At 37.0% G+C, this 13819-nt stretch overlaps 1 protein-coding gene across 1 annotated transcript in view; it reads right to left on the reverse strand.

Annotated features, from left to right (window-relative positions):
• PPIL2 (peptidylprolyl isomerase like 2) overlaps positions 1-11438 on the reverse strand; it is a gene marked incomplete in the record, with an annotated part of 2081325 nt that extends 2069887 nt beyond the window's left edge. The window contains 1 exon segment of the mRNA XM_044068775.1: positions 11267-11438. Coding sequence (XP_043924710.1) covers positions 11267-11298 — 32 coding nt within the window.
• Positions 11439-13819: the final 2381 nt, after the last annotated feature.

Genomic DNA, 13819 nt, shown 5'->3' on the forward strand with positions numbered 1-13819 from the left:
TAGATACGATTTTAAGAGACACATGTTCATTAAACTTATTTCATACTTTAAGAAATGTCTTACATTGCTTACTTTAATCCACATCTTGTCCTTTTGCACCCTAACAACTGCTTATAACCCTAATGTTCTAATTGGGGGTGATATAATTTATATGTACCAGCTTTCATTTCTTTGTACCACACAGGTGTGAGACTTTGGTCAGGGATTGAAAATGTTCACTTGAGCATTATAACCTGAGACTACATTTAATAGTACACACTTTCTGGAACTTTCTCAAGTTAAAGTTTTCCATTACAGCAGCAATCAGGGTTAAATATGGCCATTTTCCATTACTTAAGAACGCTCCATTATCCTGTAAACCACTGTAAGGCCCTGTGCCTTGCTTATTACTTTAATATACAGATCCCAAGTTAATCGCTTGTCTCTACAGTCTACTTCTAAGTGTCCCCTTCATAATGAAAATCTGGTACAAATTAAAGTATATTTCTTTGAAATATATACAATTTAAACAACAAATTTCACACAATACATAATTTACAACAAAACCTATCTTCCTTCCATTAAAAAGCTACAAACTTTCTTTGATATCCTGCATCATGTAGTAGAAGTAAAGCAGACAAATATTTTACATGTTTTGCTGGTCTTATCCAGAAGTACAAAATGTCTGACTTGGTTTAAACAATGCAATAAAAAAATTAAACTTAATGCATTCAGATCTTACTTGCCAGTTTACAATTTTACATCAAACCAATTCAACAATGGGAAATAATATTTATATGGCAGTTAGTGTAGAATATTAAGGATCTGAACGGTTAATGAGCTGCTTTCTAAATTCAAGGATACGCCCAATGCCTTCCACCTACTTATCTACTTCACGCCTCTGATCTGGTCACTTAACCAAACAGTACTTACTCCCAGGCTGCCCATGAAAATGGACGCGTGTGTCCGGTGGGCATTGTTGATAACGCCTATCAAATTATTTCTACTCCTCTGCCATCATAAACCATGCTAGTTTAAATAGTTTAGACACTACGGCCCTGAAATACATAAGATCCAATCACTAACAGTAGATTAAAAAAAAAAAAAGTTTCAATAATTGGAGCAATGTTTCAAATAATTTATTTTTGTGTGTGTTAGTCCAACTTTGTTAAAGTTTTGGGCCTTAGAAATAAGGTACCTGCTGAAGCAAAACCCAATCAAGCAGAGCTCTGTTTAGGTACAGTTGAAGCCTATTTCATAAGGAGATGAACTAATAACAAACAAATACATGAGCACAAACATGTGTACAGTTTTCTCTCATGTGGCCGGAACAGTGCTCAAGCTTGGAGAATCATGGTTATACATTTGACATTTAAATATTATTCACCTAAAATATGCTAATCCCTTCCTCTAACATGAACAATGATTACAATTAATTTTTGTATTCGGTTCAAATTCCAGTCCAGAAGGGTATTTCAATATCAGTTGTGGCAAAGGTGTCTTTTGTGTACTGTATGCAAAAGAAACATGAAAATGCATGCTTGACGTTTAACCTAAAACAGTTACCTCTTGTTGTGAGAATGTGAAATCAGAGACGAACAGATATGTACAGTTACAAAAACAAGTCAAGCTGGGTTATGAGCAGGTCATCAAATCTCATATTTCAATTTGCAGAAATACAGAAGCCTAAATACAGTTTTATTTTTGCATTACAATATCTTTGACTTACTACATGAATATATCCATTCTGTTTCCTCAGCCTAATTCTGTAAATTAAAATGGGGAAATAGGAATAATTAAATCAATCATCACAACAACAAACCTGTACAGACCCACAGGCTCCTGCTGACAAAAGAACATTAAGGTGTTAACTATTTTATGTACTATAGCACAAAAAATACTGCTTTAATAATGTCATTACATACAGAATTAAGACTGGGTCGCCAATCACAACCCATTTATTATGTGATTGAGACATGGATGCCGAAACGAGAGGTCAATCTCGGCATTCATGACAAGAACGCATTATAAACTGGTTATGACTGGATATCTGATCAGAATTCTTTGTAGTGTATGGAGCTTCATCTGCTCCATGTACTACCAGTAACAGTAAAAGCTGGCTTTCAAAGAATAAGCACTTGGAGACTGCTGTCAGAAAGGTGGTGTAACACATTAGTCCCTGTATGTTTACACTTGCCTTCCAACTCCTGTCAAGATTTTCAAACAATGCCCAGATTTCTGCTACATTTGTTTGGTCTTTTCCTCAAAGTCCATGGTTTTGAAGCAATTCACAGAGAAAGAACTGAAGTTACTAAATAACGACATGTATTTTCATTTCAAAGTTCCTATCTATTAGAGTAAAAGCAGGTGAATGCACTTCCTGTTATTCAAGTAAACTTTCCGAGTTTGCAAGAGGAAAGGACACCTTAGTGGCACTGACAGCAAGCAGAACTAAACCTTTTTCTTCTGCTGCCATCAATTACTGATCTGTAAGGGGAGATTTTACTACCTAGCGTGGAACCCAACCTTGACAACTTCAGCAGGGGGTGCTTAAGATTTGTTAAGGTTGGGTCTCACACCATTCTAGCACTTAATGGATTTGTCTTTCTCCAAATACTGAAGCGCAATCACAGCACTCCATGTACTATATTAAAATTATGCATGTAAGAATGGCTATTTATATACTCAAACCATAAAAATAATGAGTTCATTGTAAACTAAAAAGGGGGTGTATGAACTCCAAATCAGTATTCTATCACCTTGATTCTGAAACAGGAATAACGGCCAAATTCCTCTTCTTGGGTAGCATCCTTTATCGCCGTAACTTAATGCAAAGTAAAATGAACAGGGAAGAGGAAATTATTTATTTTACATTTGTTGACCGGGCTAGTCTAACTGGATATATGTCCATTTTCAGAAGAGGCCCGGGGAGAAAAGCTCCACATAAGCAAAACATACAACTTCAGGTACAGATAAGTAAATATGTAACAACTTAAGGTACAGTAGTATTTTAAGCTGAAGAATACACGTTATATAGACAAATATAATTATTAAAGTAGCAGAAGATAAGAAACAGATAGAGCAACAAACAATTTTAATGTGGCACACAATAAGAAAGAGAGGTGAAGAAAAAAAAAATACACAAATAAATGTAACAGTTCAAGGAGCAGTATTTAGCAGAGAGTTATACCATTTGTCTTATAGTAGCATAGCAACGTAAGGGAAGCATGTAGTAGGAAGTATAAAGACAGTTTATATGGATGTATTTATGTGATAAATAGATTACTGCTGTTAGCTATGCAAGTACATAATTAGAAAAAGATTACGTGAATGAAACTGTTATAAATACTAAAAAAGTAAAGGTGTGTCTATTGTCTGAAGCATGGAGAGAGTTGGAGTCAAACTGCAAATGGTAACGTAGGGAGGCTACAGAGAAAGTGGTGGTAAGATTAGTCTGGGTTACTACATGGGCATAACCAATGGTTACAAAGGTGTTCTCGGAGTTGTTTTTTGAACAGTTTCACTGAGGAGAGAGATGAGAGTTCATTGGGAAGGAGGTTCCAGGATTTGCCAACAGTGTTGTAATGCGCCAGTTATTACATAAACAAGCACGGATTCTTCCACAGTCAAATGTAATTAGGATTCTCTTTACTCTTACGGAATACTCATTTAGGAAGACGGACTACCAGCAATATACAAATCATGCAAAGGCACTGTAATTATGATTCTCTTTACTCTTACCGAATACTCATTTAGGAAAATGGACTACCAGCAATATACAAATCATGCAAAGGCACTGTAATTATGATTCTCTTTACTCTTACCGAATACTCATTTAGGAAAATGGACTACCAGCAATATACAAATCATGCAAAGGCACTGTAATTATGATTCCCTTTACTCTCACCGAATGCTCATTTAGGAAAACTGATTACCAGCAATATACAAATCATGCAAAGGCACTGTAATTATGATTCTCTTTACTCTTACGGAATACTCATTTAGGAAGACTGATTACCAGCAATATACAAATCATTCAAAGGCATCAAAAAAACACTTGGATTCAACTCTGTCTTCATGCAAAGCCTGTTACAGAGGCTCACACTGCTGCAAATAAAAATAAACTATTTAACAAGAAGACATCAGTGCACGGAAGAAAAACAGATTGCACCCCTTACTTCAGCCCTCCATAAACTCACACCAAAAGAAAAGGATTTAAAATGCACATGTAAATAGGCACATTAATCAGAAGCCTGAATAGCTGCTGTTACTGGCAAGCTGCTACTGTATGCCTTAACGAAATACTGCATTCGGTTACAGTGGTAAAGGACAATACCCAAGAAGAGGAATGTTGCCGTTATTCCAGTTCCTGTTTCAGGACAAATGTGATACAAAACTAATTTGGAGTTTTCACACCCCTTCTCACTGTAAGATACACTATTTTCACTATTACATTAGGAATTAGGGTGACTTCGAAATCTGGTTGCGATAATATGCAAGTACCGAATCTTCAAACAGCAGCAGCACTGATGTAAAGCAAGTTATCAACTTTTATTTTACTGAGTAAAACTTCCATGCGGTGTGCTTTTGTAAAATCACAGCGATGTGATTTCTAAGAAATATTTTGTAGTACAAACATCTATGCAGTTTCATGTGCATCCTACTATATTTAAAGTTTGTTTTGATATCATAAAGAATGCCTGAAAATCAAGATTCCTTCGCCTCCTGGACAAAATGCAAAGTCATCATGAACAGGAGAAAAACACTCAAGCTCACTCTACAAACAATAATCTAGATTTATCTTATTGGTTAGAGCTCTTACAGATGGGCATTACTTTGTTAACCTAAAAATATATAAAAAACTTACCTAAATTGACTGACGTAGAAAATCACAATCAAGTCTCTCACTTGGGGCTCATTTAAATCAGTCTGTTATGTTGACTATTAAATTAATACATTCTGACTGACCCTGCGGTGCCTCACATACCTCTCAATGTCTTAGAGCAAGAAATTTGGACAAAACCATAAATAATGGTGGAATAAAGGCCTAAAAATAGGGACTTCTTTTTAAATATTACTCTTAAAACAGCAGAAAGGTTTTGTATTAGCATGAATTTTCTGAAGAGTATGAAGTCTGAAACTCTGTTAATATTTTCTGACTTTGATCCTCGCAGATTTGCCAAAGATTGGCCAGAAAAACAAAATTCTATGAGAAATAGACCGAAAATATGAGGCATAAATCTGGACAGTTGAGAGGTATGGTATCAAACTTATTTTATATTTATGCTCAAATGTATTTCTTATTTTGTCTATAGGGTATTTCTCTGCTACAGCTTCCTTTTACAAACTTGTAAAATGTTTTATGGCCCCACAAGTAATTCTGTAAATCCCAAATGTCATCCAAAAGCTTCCTGATTTAGAACATGCCTGTTTTGGACTACAAATTTATCATGACTATTTTGTTAAATTTACCTTCTTTAACAATTTGTTAAACAGAAAAGTGCCACTAATTTTATGTATATTATTAATCTGTCACATTGTAAACAGTGTATACTTTAAATACATGTTTTTCACTTTATATTTAATGTCCTCATTGTCAGTTGTTTTTATAAAAAGATTGATTAAAAAAAAGTCTTGCAATTTATAAATTATCTGACACCTATAAGAGATGGCCTTCGCTGTTAATGGCCACCCCCCTGTGATATCTCTAACCCTCTAATACTTCACCAGTGAAAAACTACAAACTCCTAATCCCACTGGAGTCTCAGTCAAAAATAAACCGAATATAACAATGTGAACTTTAAACCATAAAAAATAAACATCTTACAGGATTACAGTTCTGTATAATGAATTTCATATGCCAATTCAAAACTGCTGTTACTGTGTTCAACTGAAATAAAAGCACCTCTGAAAAGTCATAAAATCCATGCAGATGACTAGAAAACTAAATCAAACCAGGTGTCATAGCAAACTCTGAAGTATGAGTAAAGAACACGAATAAAGAAGTACTATAGAGCTGGCAATTTAAGATGCAACAAAAATTATGAAGAAATAAACAGATATTGTTGACAATGATCTCCCATTAGCAGCAGAATGCAGACCCATTGAAATTGTATACTGTTTGACTCTCCTAAAAAGACTTCTTTGATACTCATAAATAAGCAAGACACCTTAGAAGAGACAGATCCTTATAATACCAAAGCTGATACTGGTTACCCAGAGATCTTGGCAGACAAGAGGCACAAGGCAATGACAAGACAGACACTACAGCAAGGATCAGGACAAACCAATGCAACAGGATTTGCCATTTACACTGCACAGGGATCAGGTTGGTGAAAAACAATTTTAACATGTCTATATCTTCGGAGTCAATTGTGTATCTAAAAGTGACAGACAGAGGCTTTAGTCTGCAGTGATCTTACAGCTGTTTAAATTTAATGTCAGTGGTGAACACCCATCCGTCATGTATACAATACAAATACCTACAAAGTCTATAAACCTTGGTTTATCAAGTTTCCCAAAAAAAGCTGTTTAGAGAAAAGAATACTCTAGGATACTGTGCTCTCCGACACACGACTTCAAAGAACCAGATTTGATAAACTGTCTTAAAATCACTCCAGGGATGCTATTAGCTGTAGCAGGTGAGACAATTAGAAATCGAAGTCAAGATCATAAAACATTTTGATGCAAAACTTACATTAGTCTTCTGCTCTCCAAGTAGTCATCTTGAGCACTTCACTACATGAACAAATAATAATACCATGACTTACAGAATCACAAGTCTGTGAATCACTGCTGATAAAATTATACTGGCCAAAACTATCTTCACAGCTCCACGTTATTCACACATTATGAAACCCTAGAACTGCAATGGACCAGGAGAAGAAATAAATGCTAATAAACAGATTTTCAACAGCCCATTTTGGCATATCACAACTCAAGTTACTTATTGAGGAATTACACTAGCGTTCAACCATATTTTCAATAAGTGCTTTGTCCAGTTATTGGCGAGTGGGGAGGCACACCCTCTCCTGGAAATTAAGAGGTACAAGGCAAACCCATCCTATTCAGAACATACACAAGTGCACACACACAAACAGCCAAACACTGAAGACTGCCAATGTACCTTCCAATAGTCTTTGTGATGAATAAAGTTAAAGGAAAATCCACAAGAGCATGGGAAACAGTTATGCAGACTTCACACAGAAGACACTGTAGATATAAACCAGGAGTATTGTGATGAACGGCACTATCCACTGCACCATCATGTCACTCTGTTACTAACCTGAACAATGCAGATCACTATGCAGAACGACGGTTTACAGGGGAACAGATGCAATCCTGTTTCACATGAATGACAGTAGACAGTGCACTCCAAAAACTACTTGATGTTACTTCAAAACTGGGTAAATTAGAAGTAGTTACTAAAGAAACAACAGTGCAACAGATTGAAGGCTGTAGAGTTCAGGAACTCAGATAAAACAGAACCCCCCCCCAAAAAAAGAACACTAAAAACTAAGCAACTTCGAACCAAGGATGACAACAACATGCAGTCTGCCTGGATTCTGCCATCATCTTCGTCACCCCTTCAAAACAAAACACATGAAAAAGCAGGGTATTCTGAGAGCAGACAACAGTGTGAGTTAATATGGCTTATGAACAGACTCAAAGACAGCAGGCAAAGGACAGGCTGGTAAACAATCTTAAGTTCACCAGGACAAGAAGGGTAACTGGCCACACAAAGCTTGAACGTTTTATTGGATAAGTACAATTAAAATGTTCATAAACTATCCCAAAAAATGTATGAAAGGCAGGCGTGCTAGCCAAATACAGCACAATTAAATGCGTCAACAGAACTAAGTCATAGGCTTTACTAGAAAGCCCAGTAATTACTGCTACAGTAACTGCTGTGATGCAATACTACTCATACATTCGAATAACGACTCTTCACTGCACTACTAGAAAGCATTATTCTCACTGTCAACTTTAAACAAGGGAGCTGGTGAACATGTGCAGCAACACTCTTCAGCAGGATGCATTATCAACACAGTGATGGAATTAAAGAAAACAAATGACACAAATATGGGACAGTTCTTGCAGGTGACTGAAACCTAGGCTGTAGGCTAACCAAAATTATCAAATTATACAACATATAGAGATAATCATAAACCAGAAGTAATCAAGCAGTACAAATCTACAACCAAACTCTGCTTTTATATCTATGAGGATATCTGTAACAGGTCTGTTTCCAAAACAAAAAAAAAATTTCAAATGCCCAGTTCAACCATGGAGTTTGGGGAACTAGAATTAAGTCCTTGTCTCTACAACAATTTCCTATATCACAATGTTTGCTTTATGAGGCATCAACAACTAAACTTAACTTCCCGAAGTGGAAACGCTCAGTCTCATTTCAAATGGTTAGAATGCTACAAAATACTATTAATTTTGGAACTACATGACATCACATATTTAGCAAAACTGGACAATCAGGAGAAACCCAGAGAGCTATGGGGAAAGAAAATTATCACAAATATGACCCGCAAGTCCAGAATGTTTACCTCAATAAAGGAGGGAAACATGTGCTTCACACCACCGTTAAGAGGTGTTGTCATGAAATATATCACTAAAGAAACAGCACATAACTTTAAACATTTGCAATTAATATTGTAATCACCATAAAGTATGAAAATGAAAGACCACAGCATTATCAAGACCACAAACGGAAAAAAAAAATCATAGCCTAGCCTGTAATATTCTGCAATCTGATAGTCATTATATGTCTGTAACCGATACTCAAGTTACTTTAGCACTGTGCAAATTGTTTGCATCTGCGGAGCTTTTCTCCCTGGGCCTCCACTGAAAACAGGTCTGCCAAGACCCAGTCAGACTTTCCCAGTAAACAAATGGAAAATAAAAAATAAATAAAAATAAAAGGGAAGGTTAAAGTAAAGCTGGATGTGAAACGTACTATTTGGTGTATGGTAAGCATAGGAATCAAATTTGTTGAGAAGAGTGGTAGAAATAGAGTTTTGTTTATGTGAATAATTAATCAAACTGGTCTCCACTTCAAATGTTGTTTAAGCCAAGATATGTTAATGCTGGATACGTACAGTGTGGTGATAAACATAAGTATGGACGTTTTGCAAAAGTTGTACTATATACATCATTGGTGTAGCAGTGGGATCTGTAAGATAAACAAATGCAGTCAGCACCCGTTTTATTCTTAAAAAAAAAAGGGATACTTGAGAGTCCAAATATGCATGTTATAGTGCATGCATACCCCAACACAGAGTGATTTTTTTTTTTTTTTAGTAGAAGCAAAGTGTGTAATTGTGTCTGCACATGTTCTGATGATGCACATGTTTGCTGCATAAACAGTTTGTGTGCACAAAGTGTGTTAGCGTGGTGTGTGCAGCACTGCTGGTCAGACAGTTATTTCAGTGAAAAAGATTCTGTAGGAACCATTTTTGAAGATATACATACAGAATGACTGTGGCAGATGGATAAAGATACATAAATAATAAAATATATTTGAAGATCAAGGCCACCAGCATAAAAAAAGAAAAGAAATAAGTGTCATACAACATCATTCATAGGCTATCTTTGCAACCAGTGCAGATGAACAAGGCAAGAATGAATATATTGATCAGACGTAATGAGTGCAGATTTGGGCAATACGTGGAATTTTTGCACTCAATAGATACAGAAGAGAGAGATACTGTTGTTTAATACAGGAAAGAAGACTGGAAAATACAATGCTGCAGTGGGTTGGGTCTGCATGGCCCTGAGAGTGACAAAGCAGGATATCTTCAGCAGCTGAACCATTATGATATAGTCCTTAATAAAACAAAAGAACACCATACTCATCAAATTCTTAAATGGGTGACACGTAGGGCAGGCAATAAGCAATATGAAAAAGTGTGACGATGCAGAGTGTAATGAGCATTTTGTTCATACAAGAACTGGTGAAGATACAAGACAAACAATTCAGAATAGTGGTGGGGTAAAGTCATGGCTGTTGCTCTTCTGCTTTGTTTCTAAAATTATAATATAATTTGAAAACTTTGAGTTACAATGGATATTAGAGACAGCTGCAAGCAACATATAGCTTTTAAAAGGATGTAAAATAAAGGGAGTATAACAATTCAAGTTGCAGACTATTTTATCTATATTTAAGGTAGGTTAGTCCCACTAGGTCTATAGCCTATTTTTCAGGACAGTCCCAAGGTGGTATTCATGCTGCCTAAGGAAAATCTGGCCACAGCACCAGGGAAACAGATGGTAAGAATGTACAACAGTTTACAAGGGGACTACAAGGTGAAGGAAAATATAAAGCTGACAGACCAGGATAGCATTTTCTTGGACTTAACACATTGCTATCCATACAAGTGTTAATATAATAAGAAATGGATTCTTGTAGATATAAAAACAGGAGATTAAGGTTTAGAATAAAGAATGGGGAGGTTAAGCAGTTAGAAGAAGACATGTTCTGAAATGTCTTTGTTGTTTCTTACATGCGGTATACATATAAATTTTGCTTATATATGGTTATTTTACAATAAAGAACTCCTTACTCTTTTTGATAAGTAACACACACATCCACCTGAGCCAACACTAATTTGAGTAGATGGGATTTTGGTTTAACATATCATCTGAAGGTATGCAGCAACCACTTCTCCTTATACTGCAATACAACATGCGAAATGGAAAAAAACTAATGCAGGGATACACTGTGAATAAGTCTCCTGATAATTTTGCATCAAAAGCAAGCATGCCACCTGTTGAGCCACTGATGTCCCTACAAAAATGTGGATAACTACATGAGGCTAATAGCAAAAACATAAGTTGAAAAGAGACAAACATACCATTTTTGTTGTGCGAGAGTGAAAGTGAGCAATTTAGTGGCCATGAAGAGATAAACAAATAGTTACTTCTTATACTACAGACTACAAACAAGGGCTGCTGTAAGTAATCCGAGAAAGTAATCTCATTATAAAAAATATAGCAAGAATATTAACATAAACAAAATGTACACACTACCTGCAAAATACAAAAGGCTATTGCACTGTAAACCCTTACTATACACGATATAAGCAGACCACCAATACAAGAGATATCTTTTTGACAGAACATAAAATTAACTCAAACGAAAAGGGGCGGGTGAGGCAAGACTCAGTTTTAATACCGATACCAGGTATTAGTAGTAATATTGACAGTATAACATGCAAGGATAAGTTACAGGGTAGTAGTACATTTAAACAATTCTGAAACACACAAAAAATCTCACATTTTATCCTTCTGGTGCTGCCGTTTCCCCATCTTGCTGGATGTTACTAAAAATATTCACTTTATGTTAAGCTTAAACAGAATTTAAATCACACACAGTATGACAGGGATAAAGGAACGTAAAAAAACTCCCACGGTCCCACCGCGTGTTCGGTTTTAAGGTGTCCCTCTGAAACACAAAACCACTTGTCAAGAGTTCCCAAGTGCTGATAGTATACGGCAATACTGTTTAAACTCTGTTAATCTTTTAGAAAACGCGTTCCTTCGCTGTTGCTTGATGTGATGCGCTATTATTACAGCCTGGTGGCGCTGCCGTTCTAAAAATAATATAAGCTGCAGATAGTTTTTCCCAACACTTTTCATTTCTGTAGTGTCAAGGGCGGGTTTGTATGTAAACATGAAACGGAATCCCTTTGTAGATTTCGAGCTACTAGCAGCATTATTTCTCTTTCAGATACACAGCAGAGTATGCCTAAAAAGAGTATTTTTGCGTGTGATGCTATCTACTTTTTGTAGCTTAAGATAAAAATCTAAAGGGCAGTTCTTTGGAGGAACGTTCCTCTTTTGGGGTGTTATTCCACATTAACAGGTTCTGTCGTACAGTTTATATCTGTCAAGTCTCAACTGTCCAAAATTTTGCAGAATGCCTAGATTTTTTACTTCAAATTTTTGGTCTAGCCCTCATAAAATTTGTGGTTGTCTGTCACTGTAGACTTCTTCTTCTTTCGGGTGCTCCGGTTAGGGGTCGCCACAGCAGATCAACTGTTTACATTTCTTCCTGTCCTCTGCATCTTGCGCTGTCACACCAACCACCTGCATATCCTCTCTCACCACATCCATAAACCTTATCTTAGACCTTCCTCTTTTCCTGTTACCTGGCAGCTTCATCGTTAGCATCTTTTTCCCAATATACTCTGCATCCCTCCTCAGCACATGTCCAAACCAACGTAATCTTACCTCTCTGTCTTTGTCTCCAAACCTTCCAACCTGGGCTGACCCTTTAATATACTTATTCCTAATCCTGTCCATCCTCGTCACACCCAGTGCAAATCTTAACATCTCCAACTCTGCCAGGTCAAGCTCTGACTCCTGCCTTTTTGTCAATGCCACTGTCTCCAACCCGTATAACATAGCTGGTCTCACTATCCTCTTGTAGACCTTCCCTTTCACTCTTAATGATACTCGTCTGTCATAAATTACTCCTGACACTCTTCTCCACCCATTCCATCCTGCCTGTACTCTCTTCCTCACCTCTCTTCCACACTCACCATTACTCTGAACAGTTGATCCCAAGTACTTAAACTCATTCACCTTTGCCACCTCTACTCCCTGCATCCTCACCATTCCTCTATCCTTCCTCTCATTCACACACATATATTCTGTCTTAGTCCTGCCGACCTTCATTCCTCTTCTCTAGAGCATATCTCCACCTCTCCAGGGTCTCCTCCACCTGTTCCCTACTCTCACTACAGATCACAATGTCATCTGCAAACATCATAGTCCACGGGGACTCCTGTCTGATCTCGTCTGTCAACCTGTCCATCACCATTGCAAATAAGAAAGGGCTCAGAGCTGATCCTTGATGTAATCCTACCTCCACCTTAAACGCTTCCATCACTCCCACTGCAGACTTCACCACTGTCACACTACCTCGTACATATCTTGTACCACTCTTACATACTTCTCTGACACTCCCGACTTCCTCATACAATACCAAAACTCCTCTCTAGGCACCCTGTCATATGCTTTCTCTAAAGACACAATGCAACTCCTTCTGACCTTCTCTGTACTTCTCCATCAACACTCTCAGAGCAAATATCGCATCTGTAGTGCTCCTTCCTGGCATGAAACCATACTGCTGATCACTAATCATCACCTCCCTTCTTAACCTAGCTTCCACTACTCTTTCCCATAACTTCATGCTGTGACTGATCAGTTTAATCCCTCTGTAGTTACTACAGCTCTGCACATCACCCTTATTCTTAAAAATCGGTACCAAAACACTTTTTCTCCATTCCTCAGGCATCCTCTCACTTTCCAAGATTTCATTAAACAATCTAGTTAAAAACTCCACTGCCATTTCACCTAAACACCTCCATGCTTCCACAGGTATGTCATCTGTACGAACAGCCTTTCCGTTCTTCATCCTCTTCATAGCTATCCTTACTTCCTCCTTGCTAATCCACTGCACTTCATGATTCACTATCCGCACATCATCCAACCTTCTCTCCCTCTCATTCTCTTCATTCATCACCGAAACTACTAAAAATAAAATAAACATTTGAATTTCAGGCATGATATCCTTCAGAAAATGCATGCTAATAGTAAATGCGATTCTTGCAACTTTCCAGCTTTATAAGACCAATATTTTAAAAATGTCTGTAATTATGGGCCTATGTGCCTATATTATTTTTTTTTTTGGCTTTCTCCAGATTTCTTGAACTGAAAGGGTGAGAGGAGTGAACTCCTTGGCATTAAGTCTGGCCTTAGTAACTGTGCCCCCCCAGTCCCCCGTGATCACACCACCATTCACTCATAGAATCACAGGAGATTA

Source organism: Protopterus annectens, chromosome 4.part0 (assembly GCF_019279795.1).
Source record: "Protopterus annectens isolate FY-2018-M chromosome 4.part0, PAN1.0, whole genome shotgun sequence".
Lineage (NCBI taxonomy): Eukaryota > Metazoa > Chordata > Ceratodontiformes > Protopteridae > Protopterus > Protopterus annectens.